Consider the following 25,911-nt stretch of genomic DNA (forward strand, 5'->3'; position numbering starts at 1 on the left):
TACTATGCGTATTCATAGCATTAATGCATTAGCAAGTTCTGAATGGAGAGAGCATCAAAGTTTTTTGTGACTTTATCTTAAAGTAATCACACAGCTCATAATCAAGTCCTTTTAGGGGATCTATTGTTGGTGTCTGTTTATTCTAATTTTTTTAGGGAACTTCAGTAAGTTTTCAGACTCTGACCTTACATACCAAGTACTGACATTATAAATGCCTTCCCATGTGTCAGATACTGGCTATGCAAGGTAAAGGCATTTTTATTTGACATGGTGATTCTCCTGAGTGAAACTGGGGAATTTTGTAGGAACTGATGTGCTTCAGGCCCTGGGATGGGCTGTTTGTAATGTCTATGCTTTTAGAGGCATGTGGAGAGTATGTTATGATTCTCCTGTCTCCTTTCTTTGGCCACAGCCTCGGAATGGGGTCAGAACACCACAGAAGTTCAATCCTGACTGCAAAAATGTTCAGTTTGTAATACATTGTCTAAGGTTTGAATATGATCTCATGTCAGTTTTGCTGAAGTCCCTAGATTTTTTTTTTTTCCCCCTAGAAAGGCATGTTACAGTACAGGAAAGTCAAATTCCCAGGTACTATACTGTTCCATTCCTGAAAATATTACCTGAGGATGCAATGCATTCCTGACTGAGAGTTTGACTGATTTGACAGTAATATCAATTTACTGTGCTATTCCTCTACGTGTTGCAGAAGTATTTGAGTATTTATTCTTTCCTTAACTTGATTATGCTGTACCACAGTATATGATGTGCACTTAACTACTATTATTAAACTAAGTCAAGGATTCTGAAAAGGTAATAAACCCCCTGGATTTCCTCTGGAAATTTTTAAGTGAAAAAGAAACATTTATTTAGGCAGATTTTTTAAATTGTTCAGAAAAGTTCCAGTCTACTCTGAAAGCACTTACCACAGTAATATCAAGTGAAGTTTAGGAGGTGTTTTATGAAAGCTGTGTGAAAACACTAGGATCGTAAATTCTGAAAATAAGAAATTATAATAATAAAGGATCTATAATTTAAATGTTTGTTAAATAGAATAGTTTTATTTGAATTTGTACTGAGAGTATATGCAAACTGTTGACACATTTTAATAGCCCAACTTTTTGGTACTACATTATGGAAGTCTAATATGTTTATGTCTAATAGTTATATTCAAAACAGGGTCTTAATTTGCTGCAACTTGATGAAAGATTGTATCAGTGATGATAAAAACAATGTGTCATTTTTTGAAACAATGCGGAATTTATGAAGCAACAACAGAATAGCTCAGGATCCTGCAGACATTTAAGATTCAGAAGGTCCAGCTGGTCCCTGTGTGCAACTGGCAATTTCAAACTAGGCACTCACAACAATTTAAAATAATTGTCTTCAGACTATAACATTGTTTAGTTTATTCTTATATTCTTTTCCTCCTATAAAGAAAACATGAGTTGCCATTTTTCCTATTTACATAAAAGTGAGAACAATTGCTGTTAAGGTTCAGGCATTTAAAGCAGAGTACTGTTTTCTTCAAGAAGGTGCAATATCGTAACATGAGGAGTTACCTTCTTATCATGTAGCACTTGCCCGGGTTTTCACTAAAATCTGCTCCCTTATTGTTGAGGAGGTTATTGTTTCAGTAGTGAGTTCAAAAGAGGTTTGGTCCAATGTCCCACTTCTGTTTGTCTGGAAAAGGTACCAGGGAATCCAACTATAATAAACTATGTATGCTCATGCCTTTCACAGATTCAAACACTTGTATTAGAAATAAATAATTAGAAATAATTCAGAGAAAACAAACACCTAGAAACTTTTTACAGGCTTCCCCTATACAGATGGTGTTTTCTTTTTTAATTATTTGTGCTCCTCCAGTAATAGTTGAAATGCATGAGTGTGAGTGACCAAAGATAAGAGATTAATTCCTTTCTTGCGCTTAATAGTATGAGTTGCATAGTGTCAAAAGTTAGATGAGAAATTCAGCAAATTTGTGAGGATATTTTAAATGCATTTTCTCAAAGATGTGAGCAGGGCTACAATAAAGTCCCTGGAAAGTTGAAAAAATTCTATTTTTTTCCCATCACTAAGTATTACTATGATCTGCTGCTCTAGCAATAACATTTATAAAAACCCTTCAGACCTTACTATAGCATGAACCTCCAGAGTAACTGCTTTGAACTTAATGTGTTTTCAATTGTTTTCATAGCACTTGTGCTTTCAAAAATAATCTTCCTGACTTATTCAATGCATTGGATTTCAATTCAAAATATATGAGGATTTCTAAAATGTATTAAATAAACTATAAATGTTTAACCTCAAGATTAAATCTAAAGTAAATCAATATAACTGTTTCATTGACTCAAAAAGTATTATTTAAAGTAGGCTCTACTAGTGATATTTGCCAGTCATATTTAAAATCTAACATTAATCATCATTATAACTCCTAAATGATAAAACTGCAGAAATAAAATGTGTCTCAAAATCTTACAATCTTATATTTACTCATAATACCAAAATATGCATTTAAATCTCCCCATCTGTTCCAAAACAAGGACTTGGAAAAAACATTGGCTCCCCACTGTGCATTTGCTCTGTCATAACAGATAAAGTGAGGGCAGTGTTCTAGTTCTTAGAGTTACACATAACCTGACATGATTTCATGGTAAGCAGAGAGCGAATGTTTCTAACAAACTGTAACATGACCCTCTGCTAAATGGGATATTGGCAGAGATTTTAACATGGGAACTCCTAAACCATTAGAGCTTTTTGGTGCACAGGGTAGAAAAGCAAATTGACCAGCAGATTGTTGTGTAATGAATGTAATATAGGTGTTAAGGGCTTTGATCCTTTCTACTGACATCATTAGAAAGGAGATAATAGAGCAGTTTTTATTTTTTCACTAAAACATCGGTGATAGGAGAGTTTTTTTCAATGCCAGAGCAAAGGAGGACTCCTGAAGCTGTTTGTCACCTTCTCTTTCTTCTCGAGTGTGGTATCTGATATGGGAAAAGGGACTGCATTTTCAGTTTTAGCTACAGGAAGATATATTCGGGCTGTGTAGTTTTCAGCTTTGTAGAAACATTTGGATCTATATTCTATAATAAAACTCTACTCTCATTCTTTTCTTGACCATTTTCAACAGTTGATTGCTGAAATACAGAAATCTGGTTTCTCTGACACTGTTGTCTGGCAAGCACACATCTCTAATTGCCTTGCTGACTTTGCAGGTGTCACATTTTCTCTGACCATTTATTAACATCTCAGATACAAATGTAGAATACAGAAGTCTTTCAAGTAACTGGATTACTATTTTCCATTATTTAGTCTTTCTATTTTGCACATATGTGCTCTGATAAGTAGCTTAATTGGATATATATACTGCTAACTTCAGTGCATGAAAACATAGGAACAAACTGATTTCAGGCATCCAGGTATGGATGTTCTTCCTTAGAATTATTCACATTTTATTTATTCTGAAATAAATCATTAATGCATTAATTTAAAGCAATATTTAGTATAAGCAGCCACGTATAGAAAATAAATACAAGAGGACATCACCCAAGTGATGTCATATAAGAAGTCATTTTTATATATTCTTGATCGACTGAACTCACTTGTAAAAAGGATGAACTTCACTGTAAGTGAAGATAATGTGATTGGTTACCTGTTTAAATGGTGTTCCAGTGATATCTAAATGGTGTTCCAGTGATATCTAAACACAGTTTTGTGAGAATTGTTGAAATAGCTTCAGGGTTGTCTCATAAGCAAAAGTATATAGCAGACAATTATATGACATAAAACCAATTGAGTAATAAAACCTGCATATTAGTTTACTGGACTTATCCATTTTAGGAATTCTTCAATAAGCAGCCAAGTTTCTGAGAGATTAATTAATTAAAATGACTATATCTCACATCCTCAGCCCAAATCAAGAGAGAAGAACACTTCTAGGAAGCAATTCTAATGATAGATTTATTGTTCAGCAATAATGTTTTTCAGTTTCACAGTACAGCATGTTTGGTCTGAGTCTTTTTCTCAAACTGCTGTCAATCCAGATTAATTTTATACAACTTTCTTTTTGTTATGACAGAATAAACTAATGCAAGAAAAGACATAATTAGTCTCATTCTACTTTATCAGAAAGCATGGCCCATGACCACACTGCTAAAGAATTGGGACTGCCCAGACTAGAGAAGAGACAAGTAGTGGAGGTAAGGATGTCTTTAAACACATCCTTTCTCCTGCAAAGAGGAAAGGAATAATCTATTTTCCATGCTTACTGTTATAATAGAACAAGAAGTAATAGGCACAAAGTCTGTTTAGAGAGATTTAAATCAGACTTCAGAAAATTTTGCCAATAGTGGGGCTAATGAAGTACTGGAATAGATTTCTTGAGAGACTACGGAACTACCTCTAAACACATAAGAACAGAGTGGACAGAATTCTCATAGCAATGCTGTGGATCTGGTTCTGGCTTGCAGTAATGGCAATAATAATAAACATGAGGATAATAATAACAATGAATTGCTTCCTAAACTTACTGAAAGTAGCATAGTATCACTTAGTTGTCATTTTAACACTGGGTGAAGATCTCTTGGAGAAGGTGTACAATCAGGTCATGCCAGTGCATCTAATACTAAATTTACATTGGGATACTATTGTAGAGATAGTTTACTATTACAATTTTATTACTCTAGCCATTTGAATAAGCAGAAATTCTGTGAGGGTTATTTTGTGTCTTTATGGCATTCTGGGAATGCAGAACTAATGTGTCACCAGATTGTTGGTAAATTATTAAAACTGTCTCTTCTATCTTGCATCTGTAAATATACTGCAACTTTCCCAGCTTTCAGTATCTTCATTTTCTGTGTGCTGAAGAACAATTCACTTCTCACCGTCTTGTATCACATCTCTGTGAACACTTTCACTGAGCATATAAAGCAGAGTGGCAAGAACAGGAACACTAAAAATAGCATATGTTGTCTTAGCCTTTAATTTCTTGGGCTGATTTTCCTGGACAGAGTAAGCAGAAGTAGGAATCCCACCCAGGGCTTCTGCACAGATGTTACCAGTGACTAAGGCAGAATGTGCATGTCATTAAATAGTGCTATTTCGAAGAGTCTGGGCAGGTAAGTAGAATCATGCAGAGACAACCCTGTGATTTTAATAGTAAATCTCTCTGCAGTCACACTGCCACAGCACAGGCCAGTAGAAATATTTATTCATCCACTCTTCAGTTCTTGCAACACAAATCCATGCTATTTTTGTGGTCTTGCACAGGAACATTACAAATGTAGCAGAGCTGACTCAGTGCTAAAGTTTCGACACAAAGATGAACATGAGAGCTGATACATTGGTTGTGATGGGTCTCACCATGTCTCACTGACCTAAGGTTAAGGGAGAAAAGGATGTGGGAGACACAACTGAGGATATCAGGGAAAAGTGCAGTCATCCTGACTACCTGAATAAATATTTCTTAATCAGCTAAGCATACATCAGAGGGAAGTCATTGCTGTCTCAAGAGAATAAAAATATGGTATTTGTGCTGAAGTACCATTTAGTGACCTTTTATATGCAACACCTCCTTGAGAAGCAAAGCAGGAATAAGATTTCTACTAAAAGCACAGGTATGGTGGTGAGGGTCACATAAATTCCTCACCAGTGATGGATCTTCCTATGCCACTGTAGAAATCCCCTGCTTAATATTTCTGTTGGGTTCACACCTAAATGCAATTCAGGACTCCAGCAATGTTAAGCAATAACTCAGAGCTACGTTTCAGGAAAATTAAATGGTTTCTGGGTTTAGCCTCATTTCTTAAGGCAACGACGTTTATTTGATCCATCTCTATCTTCCTATATTTTATGTGTCCTTGCCAATAGCTTTTGAATTTTGTAGTCAGTCAGAGAAATTCCACAGGTTGCCTGTCACGTTCTGTGAAAATCGATGGTCAGGGAAAGATGAGAGATTAGATCCTGATGGTGTCCCCAATATGAGCTCACCCCATAACAAACACCAGGGAGTTCACATGCAGGGGCAATTTATGAAAATCTCAACTATGGGGAAAGATTCAGTACATGATTGCAGTTTGTTAGATGTCAGGGAAGCCAGTCATAAGACAAAAGGAAACTAGGCTTTATTAGTTTTGCTAATCACAGAACAATGTGTGTTTTAATTACCAGAAATATCTGCAAAGTTAAAATCTGGAACACAGGCAGACACAAGCATTTCTGTGATACTGAATGATGTCACAGTGCAGCACAGTAAGAGCTGTGCATGCCATTTTTAGTGTCTGATTGGTCTTGACAGTAATAATACCATTTACAGCACTTTATTCTTCCAAAGCCCATTACCACCACTAATTAATTCTTAGAATACCCCTGAGGGGTGCCAGTTGGAAGATAAGTTAGAGTATTACTGTTTTAATGCTGGAGACACTGAAACAGATCACTGAGCAGTGATAGTGCTTGAGTAGAATTCAAGTAAAAACTCTTAATCTAGTGTAAACTAAGACCCTGCTGAAGATAAAAATTTGCTGCTACACTTTAAAATTATATTTAAAGATGTGTAATTTTTATAATATTTTTGCAGCATTCTTGAGTGGATATTAAAAAACACAACTAGAATGCATGAGTATGACATGCCTTATAGCTGATGTCTGTACTAGTCATCAAATGTCAGCAGAAAATTTTTCACTACCACAGAGTCCTGCAGTCAGTGTTAGGATATTCCTATCAAGGCATCAAAAGCCAGCACTGATGAATAGTAAACAGTCTTCATTGTGGCTTATAGAAATAAGCAGCAATAGAGTTTCTTTTCCATTTCTGTGCAAATACATGCAGGGTGTAGCTGGGAGAAAAAATTTTTATCCACTGGGTACTCTGCAGATTGCAAGTGAAGCCTCCTCATTCCCTCACACATCCAGTAGTTTCTCAAATCCGCTCAATCCATGAGGGGTTAGTAAGCAAATTAAATTTGCAATAAATTTTTTAGTACATGGCAATCTGTCTCTACTCCTTCTCCTTAGCAGGGAATGGAGGTCTTGGAGAAAATTACTGTATCTTTCAAAGAAAGAAGCTACTTATTTCCCTCTGTTTTTCTGTTTGCCTTGTCTTGCAGTGATGTTTGTGGGTACTTTTTGACTTTTTTCCAAAAGCTTCCTGACACACAGTGGAAATGTTCTTTAATTTTTTTTTCACTTTTTGTATTATTCTAGACTACTACTTTTGTAGTTTGCTCTATGTACTACATAGCATTCCTAAACAAATAAACCTGACCTAACTGTATCTTTCTTAGGATACTTGTTAAATAATAGCATGAAGAAGTACACATTTTAAATTAATTAATAATTTAATGAGGAGTTTGTGACATTCCTAAAGACAATCTCTGTGCATATATAATTCAATCAAGTTAATCTCTTTACTTTCTCATATATATAGCAATTCCAGTTTTGTCCCTGGTAATGTGGGATGGCCTTTTATTCCACTAGATGTTGCAGGTTGTTTGTATTCTGACACTTTATGCAATTAAGCAAGTGTATGAAAATCGAGGTCAATTAATTAGACAGCAGTACAGAGATATATAGCTTGTGTATTACTCACATTTTGTATTTTATTTTTGTTTGTCCAGTGAATGCCATAATTCTACGGATAGAATAAAAGTGAGAGTATGGGATGAAGATGATGACATAAAGTCTAGAGTAAAGCAGCATTTCAAAAAAGAATCAGATGACTTCCTGGGGCAAACAATCATTGAAGTGAGAACACTGAGTGGAGAAATGGATGTATGGTATAATTTAGGTATTATTTTTACTGATTTCTTAAAACAGATTGAGGTAGAATCTCAGTGTCTGTAATTTTGCAACTTTAAAAAAATATAGCTTTGGTACCAATATGCAACTTTTAAAATCTTAAATATTGCAGGTTGATTTCATCCTTTTTTGGTTTCTGACAATTACAAAGAGCAGACTAATCCCAAGGATATTAAAGAAAAATATTTCATTTAAAGCAAAATTAAAACTGTGTAAGAAAACCGAACATCTTAGGTAGTCCCATAACAGTAGCATTCTTTGGGAAATACATTTACAAATATTTTTATTGTTCTTCACATTCATTTTATCACATATTTTAAAAAATTATGTATTACCATTCTGGGCTTAATCATCTGTTTTCCACTGTTCTCTGTTGTCCTCAATGACTGCACTTTCTTGTCTGGACAGGTCTTTAAAATTATCAATCTTTCAACCAGAAATAAATTAATGGAATAGTGTCTCAGAATACATTTTCTCCATCTAAATCGAAGCATAAAATAATTTTAAAAGTTAATCTCCCATATTCAATCATAAAAATATGATATTAACATTTTTATTTTATTTAAGTTAGCCTGCTCTGTAATAACTTCAGGTGAATTACATGACGTAGTTTTCTGAAATTTTTTTCCTAATCAACAGCTTTTTTTACACTGTCTAGTGTTTCATTTCCCAATGACATATATAGATATTTCACGGAACTATTTGATCTCTTATTGGCAATGAATATAAACTCTTGGGTTTTTTCCTGTCTCCCATGGGGGGGACCACACACTGGAGCAGGGGAAGACTGTGAGGAGTCCTTCACCAGAGGAGGAAGGAGTGGCAGAGACAGTGTGTGATGAACTGACTGCAGCCCCCATTCCCCATCCCTCTGTGCCACTGGCAGGGAGGGGTAGAGAAAATCGGGAGTGAAGTTAAGCCTGGGGAGAAGGGAGGGGTGGGGGGAAGGTGTGTCTTAAGGTATGGGTTTATTTCTCATTATCCTACTCTGATTTCATTGGTAACACATTAATTTTTCCCCAAGCTGAGTCTGGTATTGCCCGTGAAAGTAACTGGTGAGTGAGCTGTCCCTGTCCTCTTGACTCATGAGGCTTTCATTCTATTTTTTTTCCCCTGTTCAGCTGAGCAGGGGAAGTGATCCAGTGGCTTTGCTGGGCATCTGGTGTCTCCCCAGTGTCAACCCACCACACTCAAACACAGTAGTCCAGGTTCTTGCTAAAGTGTTCATAAATAAAGGAAAATAATAATAATAAGTACAGATAATAGATTGAAAATTAAAATAATTTCTTTGAAAAGGGAAGAGCGATAAATATATTGCAGTGCAGCCCGATTTGAATATGGCAGATAAAATAAGAAACATTCGTTATTTCACAGTTCAGTATTCTATTTCATGGACTTAACCAGGTGTGACGTACTAAAAAATTCTTCTTTTTCAACAGCAGGACTTTCTGACTTTAAAAAAAGTCATTAAACTAGAATGATTTATGAAAGCTTTTCACATGACATACATGTGTTCTTGGTAGTTAATTGATGTATTATTTTTCTGCTCCTCAGAAAAGCGAACAGATAAATCAGCTGTCTCTGGTGCCATTAGACTGAAAATCAATGTTGAAATAGAAGGAGAGGAAAAAGTTGCTCCCTATCATGTGCAATACACCTGTCTACATGAGGTATGTAGAAGTTAAAGTATACTCTACAGAAATGACTATTCTGTTGTTGCAAGGATGAGGAAAAAAGGCTACAGAACATTAGAACACTGTAACAAATAACTGCTGACATACCTCAGGACAAGTTTATTTTAGATTTCCCATTTTGTATTGCTGATGGCATATCAGGTTCAGAAGCAAAGGCAGAACAATGTAAGACCAACAGATCATTCCTGCCAGTAGGTGTTAGAAAAATAAGAGATAGAGCCAGATAAGCTCTCCCTGTACTGTGTTTTGATTTAGCACTTTGATGCTCCTTACATGCTTTCTGACATAGAGAATATACAAACATTTTGGTATATTATAGAGATAGAACTATTAACTCTGAAGGATTTATTTCCTCCTACATTAATTCATATCTTGGAGAGAGTGAGAAAATGCAAGAGAAGCACAGACAATATAAAATTTCATTTTCCTGTCATCTAGATTGCTTTTGTCAACATTGGAAAAAAAATCATCACTGACGAAGCAGTGTGTCTTTTGAAAGCTTTTCCTAGTAATTGGTTCCCCTTCCCTCAAATAGTGAACCATGTAGAAATTCTGTTCCGAAAATGCAATCAGTTTCTGAAAACTGATAGCTAATATATGGCTGAAAGTTCAGCACTAGTATGTATCCACAAAATCCCCTTGTTCACCATTTGTAAAACTGGATATTCACAGGGCATTTGTGCTGATAGATTTTGACCTGCTATTGCTAAAAGATAATCTTTAAGAGGTAGTTATGGGCTAACTAGCAAAACTGAAAGTATTTCAAAGTTTTAGGGTTTTTTTCACCACTGAAAATAAGAAATAAAATTGGCTGCTCAATTAGCTTTACTCCCAAGGTTACTAAACCTAAATTTTACTGCACCCCTTGCACTGATTGAGAGGCATGTGCCATATTTCTGTTATCTTCCTGTAACTTACAGGTCTCAAATAATGAATTTGAAATTTATTGTTCACAGAACCAATTAAAGTTGAAACACTATGTAGTAAGTGTTAAAACATCACAATTTCATTCATTAACAAGGGCAATTAATAGATAAGTTTCTGCAGTATTTTATGTTGCAGTCTTTCTGTGTCAGTTGACTGTCAGGACTTCATATCAAGGAGACAGAGCAATGCTCTGAATCACAAGCCTGCTGAGTAGTTTGTGCCAGTCTTCAGAAAAATAAACAATAAAAAAACCTTGGCAATTCATATATTAATGACTGTATATAGGATGTATTTTCAGAATGCTACTTAAAAGCCTAAATTCCCTGTTTGAAACGTTTCTTACCTTTAGAATCTGTTCCATTACCTGACGGAAGTTAAATCTAACGGGGTTGTGAAAATCCCTGAGGTGAAAGGCGATGAGGCCTGGAAGGTGTACTTTGATGATGCTGCACAAGAAATCGTGGATGAATTTGCAATGCGCTATGGAATTGAATATATTTATCAAGCTATGACGTGAGTATTAGCAGGTCTGCTTTTCTGCTCTACTCTCAAGAATCTGAGGGAATAGACGAGTTCCAAGGCTTCATGCTTTCATTCTCCATTTCTCTTCCATTCCTGATTTAAATTTTTGTTATCATTTTCGTCCATTTGATTCTTGTTGAAGTGCTTCTCATCTGCAGTGGAATTAAGATATATTATAAGCATTTATGAGCTGTTACTGGTATTACTGCTAATGCATTTCTTAATCCTTATGATACTCATATATAGGAGGGCTCAGAAAGACTTCCAGTGTTCCAGATGGGACTGGAGTGGTAGAACAGGGATTCACAAGCTCTGTACTCTTTTCTAGGAGTACAGAAATCATCACAGAACAGCAGCAATGTCTGTAGTGAACTTCCGCATAATAAATACAAACTGGTTTTGACAGTATTGAAACCTGTTGCTACACTGTCCATTCTAAACAGCTACCTGAACACTTTAGAACACAGCACCATTTAGCTTAGAGGCCTGGAGGCATGAGAGCCCCATCATGTATTCTCAGTTGTCCAGTAAAAAGTTTTCTGGTGAAAAGGACTACACTCTGCACCTACTGGAGCTGTAGGAAAGCAGAGGACTCCAAATGAGTTCTCTAAAGAAGAAATAGAGAATTTTTTTCTTACAGAAAGCTGATATTGTGGAATTTTGAATCAGAACATGTCTCTCATTTTCTCCATCTCTTTACCTCCTGAAAGGTCATATAATAAGTATGAAGGCACATAAATGTATGAAGTTTTCTTTTTATTGCAGGATATAATGATACCATCTGCTACTGCAATGAGCGTGTCTTTCACTTTAGGTAGCTCTCTGTGAATTATTGTACTGTACATCTAATAGAAAGGCAGAGGATGTCTTTGTAATATATATATATTTTATTGCTTTTCCTTCAAGGACCTTACACAGCATTGCACAGAATAATTTATTAAACTTGACAGCTCTTGTGTGGTATCACGTATCTTAACTATATATGGAGAAATTCATGCATTGAGTTTCCTAAATATTTTTGTTTTCATGTTTAACTTCTCTTTAGCCATGTATGTTTTTACATCTTGATTAAGTTATGTCTCTTATTAACTAGCACAGTATTATAGTTTTATAACTTGATTTAAAATGGTATGATGTTTTTACCAAAATGTTAATGACAGCATTGGTCCTGCTGTGTGTATCAAAATGAATTCAAGGTTTGATGAAAGATGAATTCTCAAGAGCTTTTAATGCCAAGGGAGGGCTGTTATTACTGGTTTGCATTAAGAAATAAAGTACTGATCTTGATTAGTGTTTCCTCTTAACTATAGCCCAGTAGTTGGTTATCTCAATACCACATGGTAGTATTTCTGATGGGCAACCTGAACTGTAAAATTATTTTGAAGTTGCTTTTTCTTCATCTCTTGATGTATACCACTAATGTGAAATTTGCCAGAAAATGCTTGAAACTGGTTTTAGAAATTCAAATGTTGCAAAAGGCAACATTGCAAAACTAGCAATATAACTGAGGGATTTAAAAAACTTTTTCACTTCCAGTGTTAGAAATGAACAGGTTGTTTTCGTATAAAGAAGATGCTTTTCTTTTAATAAAGAAGATACTAAACTTTTATCTTGGTAAATAACATAACACAGAGATATTCATGAAAAGGAACTAAATTTACTCTGAACAACTAACATGGAACTGGGCAAGTACTGCAACACTTTTTTCAGGAATCCTTACTCAGAAATTCTAACCAAGCCATTTTAAGTTAAATGACCTACTTTGCCTTGTCCTCTCTTTGTTCTTGCTTTCTTCTATACCTTTTCCACCAAATTTCCTTGCTGTTGGTGACTGCAAGTGAAGTATTTGAAGGCAGGTATAATAAGAAAGTTAATTTAATATTGGTACTCACAGGAGATAAAAGCTAAGATTTCACTGCCCCCATACCCACATCCTTTTAAATGTTGCTTGTTAATAATGAGCCCTCCCTATTTGAGGGGAAGGCCTCATCCTGTGTAAGTTAGGAATAAAATCAGTAATGAATGTAATCTCAAATAACACTTGGAAGAAGAATACATATTCGTACATATCATTTTGCTGATTCACCTGCAGACATGTTGCAGAGCATTCAGACTTTGGGGAGAAGAGTAGTGAAAAAAACATCTGTCATGAGGAATTTTCTTTTGGACTATTGTCTGTTGGTTTTACTTCTTTTTGTGAGATCGCCTTTTTCTTGTGGAACAATGTTAGTGGCTGGAAGAAAATGTACTGTTACTTGACTTGGAAAACAGAATTATCAGATTCCATTTGGTAATGAAGAGCTCCTACTAAAACAAAAGCAATTTTCTACCATACATCAGAGAGGGAATTTGAATGTAATCACTTTGCCCAAAGGAATATTGTGTAAGCATTCTTTGCTCAGGAATCTAGTTGCACAGTACTTCTACTGCATGTCTCAGGATAACATTGCAAATTAAAATGTTTGCATTTGTAAATGAAAAACTGACTATGCTTTAATACTCCATGATCCAGATCCCCAAGAGCATCCACATGCTCTTTATCAGACTCACATGAGTTTTAGGATGTTGTTAATGAGGTGCTCTTTTTGTGTGAGTGTAATTTTTAGTATTCATATTTGTTTCAAAATTAGCTGCCGTATAAAGCTTCAGTGCCACTTAATGATAGTCAGTCCTGACCCTTTTAAGTATGGGTAGATGGCATATGCTGGAATAGGAACATATGCCATTCTGCATTTCTGAACACAACAAAAATCTTATTAAGCTTCCCTAAAGTATCCCTGTCTATAACAGTTTGGCATCCTGTTCCAGTACAGCAGTAAACAACCCCACTTGTTATCATTGCTGGTTCATGCTGGTGGCTTTGTCATTGTGATCCTCTTATGTGATCCCTGATGATTTTTCCTGGCTCTCAATATTTATTTATATTTATTCCTTTAGAGCAAAGAAATAACACTTCAAAAATATGCTGTTGATATTCTAAATACACTGAGTATACTCAAACTGGAATGTGGATACCAACCCAAAAGGTATCACATAGGTGGTTACTTATCTGCTCTCAGTCATTGTCCCCAGTGAGACCTTTCTCATTAAACTTATAAGAGGATGAATTCAAGCTTGATTGCACCTGTTGCTGGAGATAGAGGCATCCACATTTCTGTGAGAATAAATGCAGTTAGTTTTTCCCTGAAGATGCCAACTTAGAAGGGGTGTTTTACTCTCAAGACACAGATTACAACTGCCCAGTTCCTAAGCAAGGAAATCTGCTTTTAAGTCACCAGATGTGGAATTCATGTGAGCAGAAGAACAATCATTGACCCAAAGTCAAAATACAACAAAAAGTCTGCTTTGGTTGCAGTAATTACAGTTCTTTGAAATCTTGACCAGACAGATTCCATAGTCCACTCTTCTTTTTTATGATTATTATATTCCTCCACTCATTGTGGAGTCTGTGTTAGGAGAAGAAATGAAAGACAATTACAGTCATTCTTATATGGCTCAGAAAGATTTTTTTTTTAAATGAATAGCAGCCAGATGGATGCTGTTAGCTACAGCAATAGTATGTGTAACTCCCACAAGTAGAAGCATATATGTGTGAGAAGATAGGAGAGAAAATAGCTGTCATAGAAAACAGGGGGGAAAAAGCAAAAAATCAGCTCAGTGATCTGGCTGGCCTTTATTTTGATGACTGTGGTGATTGATGGCAGTTTATGCTGTAAATTCAATGTCTTGAAGGAATCATACTGAAACTTTATTTACCTACATATATTAAGCCTCCTCTCCACCATCAAAAAAAAAAAATTTTTTCCTTTCATTCCTTTTTCAATGTAATTTATTTCTCTTTAAGAGGCAAAAATCAGAGCACGTATTGAAACAGTGTTTGACTAGACACTGAAATTATACATAACATCAGCAGCCTGAATTTACTGTGTAATGGAGTCAAGTGCATTAAAAGCTCTAAGATCTTTGCTTCTTACTGGCAAGAGTCACCACAGGTGACTCAGTCAGTGACATAGCTCTCATTCCAGCAGGTAAATGGACATTAACTATGTCATCTTGTTCTCCTGCTAGTCTTCAATTAATGTGGCAACATTGCAAAAAGCACACAAATCGCCCATTAAACTAATTTTTTATTGATGGTATTTGCTTGCTGAGTACAGCACATCAATTTACCTTCTTTCTTCACCAATTCACAGTAGCAGAAGTAGTGGAAGAATCACAGGTACTGCATGTATGTCAAGAAATTGCATAGAAAGAAAGTTGGAGCAAGCAGACCTGGTTTTAGATCTGGCTCTAGCTTAAATAATACAATATTGCTCTAAGATGTGTGAGACTTAACACTGTTTTCTGTGACATTTTCTACACACTAGAAATTGTTAATAACTCATGTTATTTGCTTCTCTTTTCAATGATCTACAAAAGCAAGGAAGGGGGTTCCCTTTGGTTTTATCTATGTTAGCAAGCAGAAGAAAGCCAAGTGGCTTGCAGGTGGCTGATAACCTGAGTTATCAGCACTCTCAGTCATGACCCATATTGCTTATGATATATTTAATAGGTTCTGTCAACTTGAGAGATTTTAACTAAACAAAGGAGAGAAACAAAAGCCTGTCACTTGATACTTTATCATCATTTTCACTAACACAGGTGAAATGGTGCAGTGATATAATGAGGACATAAACAAATTACACTAAGAGGTTTAAATTTTCCTCACAACAAATCGGTGCAATTTGGGACTATTTTAAATATAAGAGCTCAGTACAGGTCATGGGTAGCTCAGCGTGAAATGGTTGGAAGAACCTGCAGAAGACGCCGTGCCAAACTTAAAATGTTGACCAAAACTATTTTTCCATGGTCTGTCATGTTCTCTGAAGGCAAATGGCACAATCTCAAAGGCTTCTCATATAGGGCTGCTGCTGACTGACCCTTTTGCCTGCCTCCTCACACAGCAGATCATTCTGCTATGTTATAGGTATGACTCTAAGGCCAGTGGGGTTATTAGTGCCTTCTTATCTCCACATTGGGATTACTCATACGCTAAAGGCCTTTAGGTCCACTAGAAAATTTTTGGAAATTAAAGGTCATTGGTAAAAGTGTATATTCATTATTTTGGTGTCATTTTTTTGAAAAATAATTCTGTTCATTTGTACTTATATTTCTCAAAATTCATGTGATTAATATATCAGGAGAGATTTCCATTAACTTTGGAGGTTATCTTTCATGGTAAGAATCACCTGACATCACTATTGTATTTTATTACAAAGGAAATTATTATTCTTCTACTTGACAGAAAACATGTGACATATAATGACAGGTTCTCCTAAGGGGTAGGGAGCTGTTCTGTGTTTTTGTCGGGTTCACACAGTGGTATTTAAAAGTACTTCTTGAAAATACTGGCAGTGAATGAAAGATTTGATAGTATTATCCTATGAGCACATAACTGGAAATGCTGAGTTCTGGTCCTGGCCCAAGTGATTGATTTGTGTGTAGATTTGAGCAGTTTCTCTGTTTTCTAAAACAGAGGTAATAGAACTTACAGATCAACCTTACCAGGAGGGCTGAGAAATGCTTGCAAAGCATTTTGGACATCACTGCCATGATATAACTTATAAGTATCAATATATATCACTACATTGGGGCAATAATGTGTGATACATAAACCGAGCTTGAAAATACTTTAAAGAGAGTCTAATGCTAGAGAAAGCCCACCTGGCTTGGCCTAGAAAGGCTGCAAATACAGAAACACCACACATATGAGGACTGTAGCCTTAGATTCTCTTTAATATGTCAGAGATTTTGGATGATACTATAAAGTAGCAAAACATGAATACATACTGGGATTTTCTTTAGGTATTTTTACATACATAATTAATTACTTGATTTTTTCTTGGGAATTATGGTTTAAATTATAAGCGGATTTATCTTGAGTAAAATGCTAAAGAGTTAGAAAATTACCATTTTAGAAGTTTTCCTGCCAGTTACTTTTCAATTACAGGATCAGTTGACATACATCTCCTGTGATTTATTTTTTTTAGGAAAAATAAATAGAAAAATACTTTCATTTATAGATCACACACATGTTTTGAGCACTCACTGGTAATTAAAACACACTTTCAGTCTAGAGCACTTAAAAACTTTGGTCCTGCGTTGACCACAGAGACCATGCAACTGTCGTGAGAGGTGGATGTGTTCAGCATCACATTTACCTTACTGCAAGTAGCTGATTCTATTTTCAATCTTTTCCCAGGTTCTGTAGCCTGTTTCATTGACTAAAGTGCTTGAGGAGAGCAGTTTGGTCAAAAATTTTATGGTGTCTGCTTCTGATATCTAGGTATGGAATGGATATCAGGTGCATTAATGAAGCCTGAATCCTGAGCCTGGGCCCTTGGGGAGTTTGAGGATTTTCTTTTTTAACACATCTGTGACCTGACACAGATTTCTGAAGTAAACTACAGTTGAGATGTCTCCTTTGCCAGCTAAATGGAAGTGTTGGAGAGTGCTTGGTTTGTAGTGGCGTGAGTGACCTACAGCCCAGGGCATCTTTTATGCCCATTTCTGAATCTATAGATGGGCATCTGTAGTAAAAGTCTGTGAACTGAGACAGGAGTACTGGAAAAGCAGAAGCAAGAGATACTTCATGTGATGCTGCCTTGTGATTCACTCCATTCCCCCTAATTTCCCTTTTAAATCTATAGACTAACAGAACAAGAGTTGTTTGGTAGATGGAAAATTGCAGATTTCCCCAAAAGGTTATGAAAAAGGCATCTACAAATACACTTAAGGCATCTGCAAATATACTGAGTCAGTGACACGGGGGACCCTAGAAAAGATACTGTTGTCTCTTCAGCAGAAGCAAGTTTCTGCAGCCCTGGAACATCAGAAAGCAGGAATATAATTAATAGGGTCAGTCACAATAGCAGATTGAAGCAATTTAGAGGACTGCTGAGACAATGAGCGGGTATCAGAAAGAATAATGCAGGTAGAGTGAGTTTGTGGAGTGAGTTTGTGTGCAGGTTTGGAAGAAAGTTTGAAGAGCTCATTTTTTATAGCTTTAGGAACAGGAATCCAAATGCAAGATGAAAATAATCTTGAATGATGTCATGAAAGATGATATGGGCAGTGACAGCAGTAAAGGGTATTTGGCCTAAGTCCAGCAGGACTGAGTTCAGTCGTACCTTGTGTTAATTTTTTTCTTGGAAGGGCACTAGTGCCCAGGTGGTTCAGGCCCAGCACACTGCTCTGCCTTATGCTCCTGAGGAAAAACAGGAGAGAGGAGCCAGAGTCTCCAGCTAAGAGGAGCATGTGGCCAAATCAGGACCTTCAGTCATAGAGAGAGCTCCAGAGTGACTGGAGTTTCTTCATCCTTTTCTGTAGGACTGTACACTCATTTTCACTGTCATCTTCTCTGCCTAATCCCCTTCATTCTCTTTCCTATCTATGTACATTTCCTCTTTATCCCTTTATCTCCTTCCCAGTCCTGCCTAGCTATAAATCCTGACATTAGGAATTTATGTTTTCATTCTCCTCATGTGTTAGATCTTTCACCCATCTTATGTCTCATGTTTTCTTGTGTTGTAAACTCTTTGTATGCTACAATCCGGCATCTCCTGCTGTGTTAAACAAGTAAACAGTGCTGCTGCTACGTTGCAACTCTTGTTTGGGCTGCTTTGGGTTTAACAGACTGATTACCTAAATTTTACTGCCCTGAATCAAAGTGGAACAGTTTCAGTTATGGTCTAAATCAAATCAAGGTGAACCCAGAAGTCGCTTTCATCAATAATGTACTCTAAAATAAAAGCTACACTAAAATGCTTGAGTCTTTTTGTTGGCAACAATTAAATCCTTTTATGCTGTAGATCTCTGTGGCTTTTTACGTTGATAAGTTTTGGGTTTTTTTGGTTTTAATTTTCTGTTAGTAATGAACATTTTGCTTAAGAGTAATTAAGATAGTTAAATCATGGGTTTTTGTTTAGGATTAACAGGGTAAGAACCAAATGCGAATTTGATGTGTTCAATTTGAAAATATCAGTGTGCAGCAAGGAGCAATTGTATCAAACATGTCTGGATTTTCCTCATATGCATCTGCACAATTTTCCATGAGGTAACTTGAAAGTTACATCATTGGAGCTGAAAAGAAATTGTGGTGAGAAAACGAGCAGATTCCTTGCCACCTTTAATAACTGTTGGTTTATTTGAATTGCAGGCACTTTTCCTGTCTATCTTCTAAATATATGTGCCCTGGTGTTCCAGCAGTTATGAGCACATTGTTGGCCAATATAAATGCTTTCTATGCTCATACCACAGCAGCAACTAATGTATCTGCCTCAGATCGCTTTGCTGCTACTAACTTTGGGGTAAGTGGACTTTCTTTTTTAATAGAATTCTAGTCTTCTCTTTTTTTTTTTTTTTTGAGGCTGATATCAAAGGTATTTTTGATTTAATAGTTTTCATAAAATACCGTTTATTGACATAAAATATTAATCATAATTGAAATTTATTAAACACAAATTACAGTTGTTTGAAGTAGTGATAGAGGTACTAGTACTCTTCTCCAGTATTAGAATAGTAGAGACATTATGAATTTTAGGATTTTCAAGACAACATTATGAAATTATACATTTGGATGAGTAAACCAAGAAAGACTTAATTTTGGCTTTGCTTTTGTCTTCCCATCAGAAGTCAGAAACATAATTATCAGATTATCATCAGTAAATAAATGCAATTCCTGCCTGGAAAAATGTGTAAATTTTTAGTTTTGCAAAGAATATTTGCTCTGTATGCTAAAACAAGTTTCGGGTTGTAACAAACAGTGTATTAAGAATAGCACACTTTTATCATACAGGGCCTCAAATACATGAAATTAAACATTAGTTTGTATTTCCTGAACACGTACCTTTGAGATAGAACTTATGTCCCTAAATTCACTTTGTGTAGTAAACACACCAAAGATTGATTTCCATTATTATTACTGAATTCTGAATATGCTCAGGATCTGATGCTACTGCTTACAACCATAAATAGTCCAACAGTTAGTTCTAAATACTCCTAAAGTAGTAGTGACAATATATTTTGAAATTTAAGAGATGTCATAAGCCAGTAAAAAAATTTTTTAAGAATTCAGTTTTCATTATTTTCAAGTCCACACAGTAATTTTTTAAGAAATATTTACTCTCAGCATCAATTGATTTTTCTTTTTTCAGCCTGATGGAAATGCCCACATATAAATTGAGTCAGAGCTGGGTCTTTAGTTTGGAGATAGCTTGTTCTTGAACTGGAACCCTGTCTCCTGCTGCTAGAGATTTGCTTTGAAAGAGGAATATTAACCTGGCTCCTTCACTTTAAAGGAAAACATTTTATGGTCAAAAATCGATATTAGAACATCTGTGATTCGATTGTTGTATTACCATGACAGTACAATATTTCTTTGTTCTTACTCAGGTTTTCCTTTTAGAGCTGATTGATGGGGTTTTATGGAATGACTCTATACTGTTGTTGAAATCAGGCTTCTCTTTCAATGTTCAAGCTTTATTAGACCTTTGAGTTTGATGCAACTTTTGAAATTTAGAATGTTTCTGCTGTATTTTTTATTCTTTTTTTTTTCCATTTTTCTAATGATCAGAACTACTTTTATCCTCAGAGATTAAGTCCTTTCTCTGATGTTAATGCCAGTTTAACTTTGACGCAATTCCAATCCAATTCATAGTTCAACAGATGGGTGGAAAAAGAGTAGTAAGCATCACTAATAGAGATTTGGAGCTCTTTTTTCAGACAATTGACTTATAGGCAAAATATTAGATTATTTTTCTCTCTTGGGTCAAAAGGCATTTGTTAGTGAATAGCTGCATATCATTCATCAAAAAGAACATCTCAAATTCAAGTCCTCAGGCTACAGCTGGGAATGATTTGGCTGACTGAATATTTCAGTACAGATTTATAACATGACAAAAAGTTCCCTTTTGATTGATCCCTTAAGGGAACTGTGCCAAATTAGTGGCTCTTGGTGTAGGTTAGTACTCCACTGATGAGAGACAGTGCACAAAGACTATTTTCAAATTACTGCTGATCATATTCGGGGGAGGGTGTGGATACAATCAGTTCATCCTGAGAGGTATCAGATCTTGCTACTTCCAGAAGTCTGCTGCTTTCACATAGGCTGGCGAGGATTTCTGCACACTTTTGTGCAGCAGACTATGGAATATGTTCTAATATGGTACTTAGAAACTCTCATTAGTGTTACTACTCAACTGGATATCTCACAGCAAAATATTTTCACTGCACCTTCACCTGTCATGATAACAATTTAATCTCCACATTTGAGACAGAAAACTATGACAGCACAGTATTAGTATTACTTAGCTTATTCGTACAAAAGTCACTGTTTCTGAAGTATAATTTTCAGTCATACTTTTATGCCAAATTCTACTGTAAATGAGCGTAATTTCTCACTCATTAAAGAGAGGGGGAAGTGCTTTCTTCAAGAGTGTAAGCATATATGAAACAACGGAAAGCAAACTGATTTTCAATTAAGTTAAAAGTGAAAAGCAGCTTTCTGAAACCCCACCAGTTACAGGAACCTGCAAAATCTATTCTTGTTTTCTTTTTCCAGAGAGAAAAGTTCATAAAACTGCTGGATCAATTGCACAATTCTCTGAGGATTGATTTATCCAAATACAGGGTATGTACAATGTATTCTGTCTAGAGCTGACATGAGACGCCAAATTCTTTGGAACAAAAATTTACAGAATTCAAGCAGTTTAACAATAATATTTTTTCTAATTTGAAAAAAAAAAAAAAAAAAAAGGGAAAAAAAAGGGGGGGGGGGGGGAAGAAAGAAAATAAAAACTTAGTAATTTTTTTCCAAAAGGTAAGAATGGGTCAAGGGATGAGCAGACATTCAAGAAAGAGTATGATTCAACAACTTTGATTAAATTAGTCTATAACTAGTCTATAATTAAGTTAATTCATCTGGGAATTATCTTCACTGACTCAGGTATTGCAAAGTGCAGTTCCTGCTGTATTTATTTGAGAGACTCAGACTGACGTCTTTGCTACAACCTCCATCCTAAGATTCCAGTAATGTTGAAAAAGACTTGTCTTCGCATTTTTCTACGTGATAGGAATTTCAGTTTCTTCTTTGTCTCATGGAATCTCTTTCCACTGAGGTGTGCTCCAAAGCCAGCCCTCCAGCAAAGCAGGCACTGGGTACCTGCCAGGTACCACACAGTTCTGAACCCCCTCTCCTTTTCTGTTCCACTGGATCATGAAACTTTTGGAGAACACATGAGCAGTTAGGGCTCCATCAGCCACGGCTCTCTCAGCTTCTAGGAATGACAGCCTCCAAGTCAAGGATTTCTCTGTTCATCTGGCCTGCTTTCTAAAACTGGAGGAGAAATGGAATATTTAAAGGCATTAGAGGGAGTAGAGGTTGCACATACTCAGTTTTTAAGACCATGTCCTTTGTGCAGCAATATTCATTGCAATACCTTTTAATTTTGAGGAATGCTATCCAGATAATATCATAGCATGAGGTTGTTTGGCCCATGTTGCATTAGTAGGAACCCATTTAAATAACACTACTTCCCATCAGTCTGTTAACCCAGAGATCATAGCAAAAATTATATGTATTATTTCTTCGCTAAGATTACTACTGCATTTATGCCCACAAGTGATGCATGTGCCTTGAAAACTGATAAATTATTTAAATTAGCAATAGTTTCCAGTCTTTTTGTAGTATTTTTTTACTCCATTCATGTTTTGGAAATATAACACTAGTTTGAATCTTGATATTACAAATATAGGAGCATTATAAAAAATGTTCCTAGTCATGTCAAAGGGATACTTGTCACTGACTTGCTCACAGGCAGAATTCAGGTAACATGGGAACACCTCTAATCCTTCCAAGCAGCATCTTAGTTTTCCTAGAGGGTTTTTAACTAGTTGTTCAAGGATCTTACCTGTAACCAGAATTTTACACTCTTCCTCTCTTCCTGATTCACCAGGATAATTTTCCTGCCAGCAATTCTGAAAGACTCCAGGATCTTAAATCAACTGTGGACCTGCTTACCAGCATTACTTTTTTTCGGATGAAGGTATTGTCCTTTATTTGCACAATGACTCCAGATTAAAAAAAAAAAAATTAAAAGCTGTTACCTTTTATTTTCCAGGACAATCATACTCTAGTTAATATTTTAATCAATCAATCTGCTTTGATTTTAATTTAAATCTTTCAGGTTACTGATGATCATTGAAGGAAAGTAATTTTATTCATACTTTGTATTCACAATGTGATAAAAACCATTATTTAAAAAATAAACAACTGTATTTTCCTTTTTTAACTATATTGTTACATCTCCTGAAGAAAACAAACATCTTTTTAATAAGTTTAAAATTAAACCACATAAAGCAAACTCAGTTAAACTCCTTAGGAACATGTATCATATAGAATAATGTTTTCTTAGTAATATCATAAAATCAGAAGTCAAACAGCAAAATAGGTCTGATAACTCTATTTGCCTTAGTAACTCCAAAGGTTGATATCTAAGTGAATGGAATGATACTTATTAATGTTACTGAATGAAAAAACAGAAACACAAAACAACAGTTGTTGTAATAGTATGTGATTTTACTGTATTAGGCACTACACAAAAAGAATTAAAATAATCCCTTAAGTTAAAGTTGAAATTAATGTATCCTAAAGTGGAGGGAAAAGCTGAACCTTTTGCTCTAAAAATTAAAGTGCTATTTGGCTGATATTCAGAGGAAAGCATGTAATTATATGGTTTAATATTTCCTAAATAATCAAAGAACTTTCAGGATGCAAACCCTAAGATGTAAATGTGTAAACCCTGGCGTCTCTTTCAACATATGAGTAATTTCATTCAAATAAAACTTAGCGATACAATCTGCTTGCCTAACTTAAGCATGTGTTTTAATGCATTTTTGAACTAAGATCATCTTAAGTCAAAACAATTTTAATTTTTTTTTATTTTATTCTATTTCAAAGCTTTTCATCCTTTATGACAGAACTATGTTCAGTGATTGGATTTGCTGTGTTCCATATAATTCTGACATTCTACCATTTACCAAATATTTTATTAGGTCCTGGAATTGCAGAGCCCACCTCGAGCCAGTACTGTGGTGAAAGACTGTGTAAGAGCTTGCCTGGACTCAACTTATAAATATATTTTTGACAATTGCTATGATCTCTACTCCCAATTAGTGGATCAGGTAAGGTCAATATGAACTCGTTTCTTGCTCATTCATTATTGTTAGTTTACCTTAAGTGAATAGAAAGCCTTCCACTGTTCCTTCATATCAAAGCTCTTAGGTTGTTTTCATTTTATTTATGGTTGAAGGAGCAATATATTATAAATACACCCACAGACAGCTATAAACTCGAAAATATTTACCAAGCTGAGTTTCAAAACAAGCATGTTAACTCATAATTGAGTCATCGCATCAAATATGACTGTAAAATTGTCCAGTGGTTTTAGGGAAGATGACATTAGATTGATTACTTTTCATTCAGGATCTGTAACTGGAAAATAGTTTTTGAAGATCTAATATTTTACTTAAGCAGCTTTAGAAAAAAAAATATTTTAATTTGCTGAAAATTATATACTGTCTTTCCAGCCTTATATTTTAACACATATGATGCATACTTGGATCCAAGCTTTAGTAACAACTTTAAGAAAGCAGATGATAATTCTAAAACAATTCTTAATATTAGTCTGTCAGGCTGAACTGTCAATGCAAAATAATTATAGCATTTGTTGTATTCCAAATGTGATTCAAAATCTTTGAGAATGTTGCTTTTTTTTTTCCTACTATATGGCCAGAGTTCATTCTATAACATTAAAATTAAGAACTGTCTTAAATCACTGCTTTATCACATTACCTCTTGTTTCTTGAATTTTCTTTCTGGATGGTACACTGAAAAAATGGTATTACAGTGACTATTCCATCCTTGAATAGGATTATTTGTTTGACAAAAGCACATTTTCTGTGTGGTATATAATTAACAGGAACACTCATACTATTGATATAAGACATCAAATTTCATCTGAAAGTACATTTTATTTGAATCCAAAATATTAATTACTGTATTTCAGGAAAGGTAGTATATGCTATTTATTCAACTTTTCTGAAACGAGAATTTATTTTCTAATGTTGGATTCCTGTTATGTGAGAAAACTTATCTGTAGCTTTGAACATATAAACTTCTCACCAGCAGCATGAGCACTCCACACCCTTAGTGCTCGTGGATGTGTTTATCCTACAACAGATTATATTATAAGCTGAGTAGGAGTATAAAGTAGTAGAAGGAGCAGCTTCAGGCATCACATCTATTTACATCACAAACTGCTCTGTTTTCTTGCTAATGTTTACTCTGCAGCAATTTGATCTTGTCTGTTAAATATAATATGAAGTGCTGCTACGCTGGGTATTACATAAGTCTGCAGTTCATCAGCAGATTCCAGCAATTTTAGTAAACAGCTAAAAGTGGTCTTACTTCTGCAAAGCGTTGCAACACCTGCAAAAGCTTATCTGTAGTCAAAAAATTCACTGCTTTTTTCTCTGAATTCATAAAACAGTTTAGCCTGTCTATTTTAAAAGATGGGTTTAAGATGCAGGGATATTATAGTCCTTCTGTTTGGTAGTGAATGTAAAGCACATTTAAGTGATGGTCCTCTACAAATTTCTTTTTTGAAGCAGGATAGGCAATGTCATTATATTATTTTTCTCTCACCCAACTCTACTTAAAGATAACTCCTTAATATAGGATAAAGACATCTACTTAAAGATATGAACTCCTGAAATAAAATAAATAAATAAATAAAAAATCCACAAGCATTCACTCAGTTGGAAAACTGAATTAACTGCATTTCACTGTATTTCTATGTTTCTTGTGTTCTTTTTCACAATATCTCCAGCAGGGGTGGTTTACATAGAAACATTAAGCAGACATGTGTCTA

At 35.3% G+C, this 25,911-nt stretch overlaps 1 protein-coding gene across 4 annotated transcripts in view; it reads left to right on the forward strand.

Moving 5' to 3' along the window:
* Positions 1-25,911, forward strand: part of UNC13C (unc-13 homolog C) — a 143,499-nt gene that overhangs the window by 53,374 nt on the left and 64,214 nt on the right. For all 4 annotated transcript variants that reach the window (XM_027644325.1, XM_027644328.1, XM_027644329.1 and 1 more), the window contains 7 exons: positions 7,619-7,788; positions 9,354-9,469; positions 10,770-10,933; positions 19,140-19,290; positions 21,543-21,611; positions 22,936-23,025; positions 24,035-24,163. In XM_027644325.1, the coding sequence (XP_027500126.1) occupies positions 7,619-7,788; positions 9,354-9,469; positions 10,770-10,933; positions 19,140-19,290; positions 21,543-21,611; positions 22,936-23,025; positions 24,035-24,163 (889 nt within the window). The remainder of the gene's footprint in view (positions 1-7,618; positions 7,789-9,353; positions 9,470-10,769; positions 10,934-19,139; positions 19,291-21,542; positions 21,612-22,935; positions 23,026-24,034; positions 24,164-25,911) is intronic.

The sequence above is a fragment of the Corapipo altera genome, unplaced genomic scaffold (genome assembly GCF_003945725.1).
Source record: "Corapipo altera isolate COAL_440 unplaced genomic scaffold, ASM394572v1 50, whole genome shotgun sequence".
Classification (NCBI taxonomy): domain Eukaryota; kingdom Metazoa; phylum Chordata; class Aves; order Passeriformes; family Pipridae; genus Corapipo; species Corapipo altera.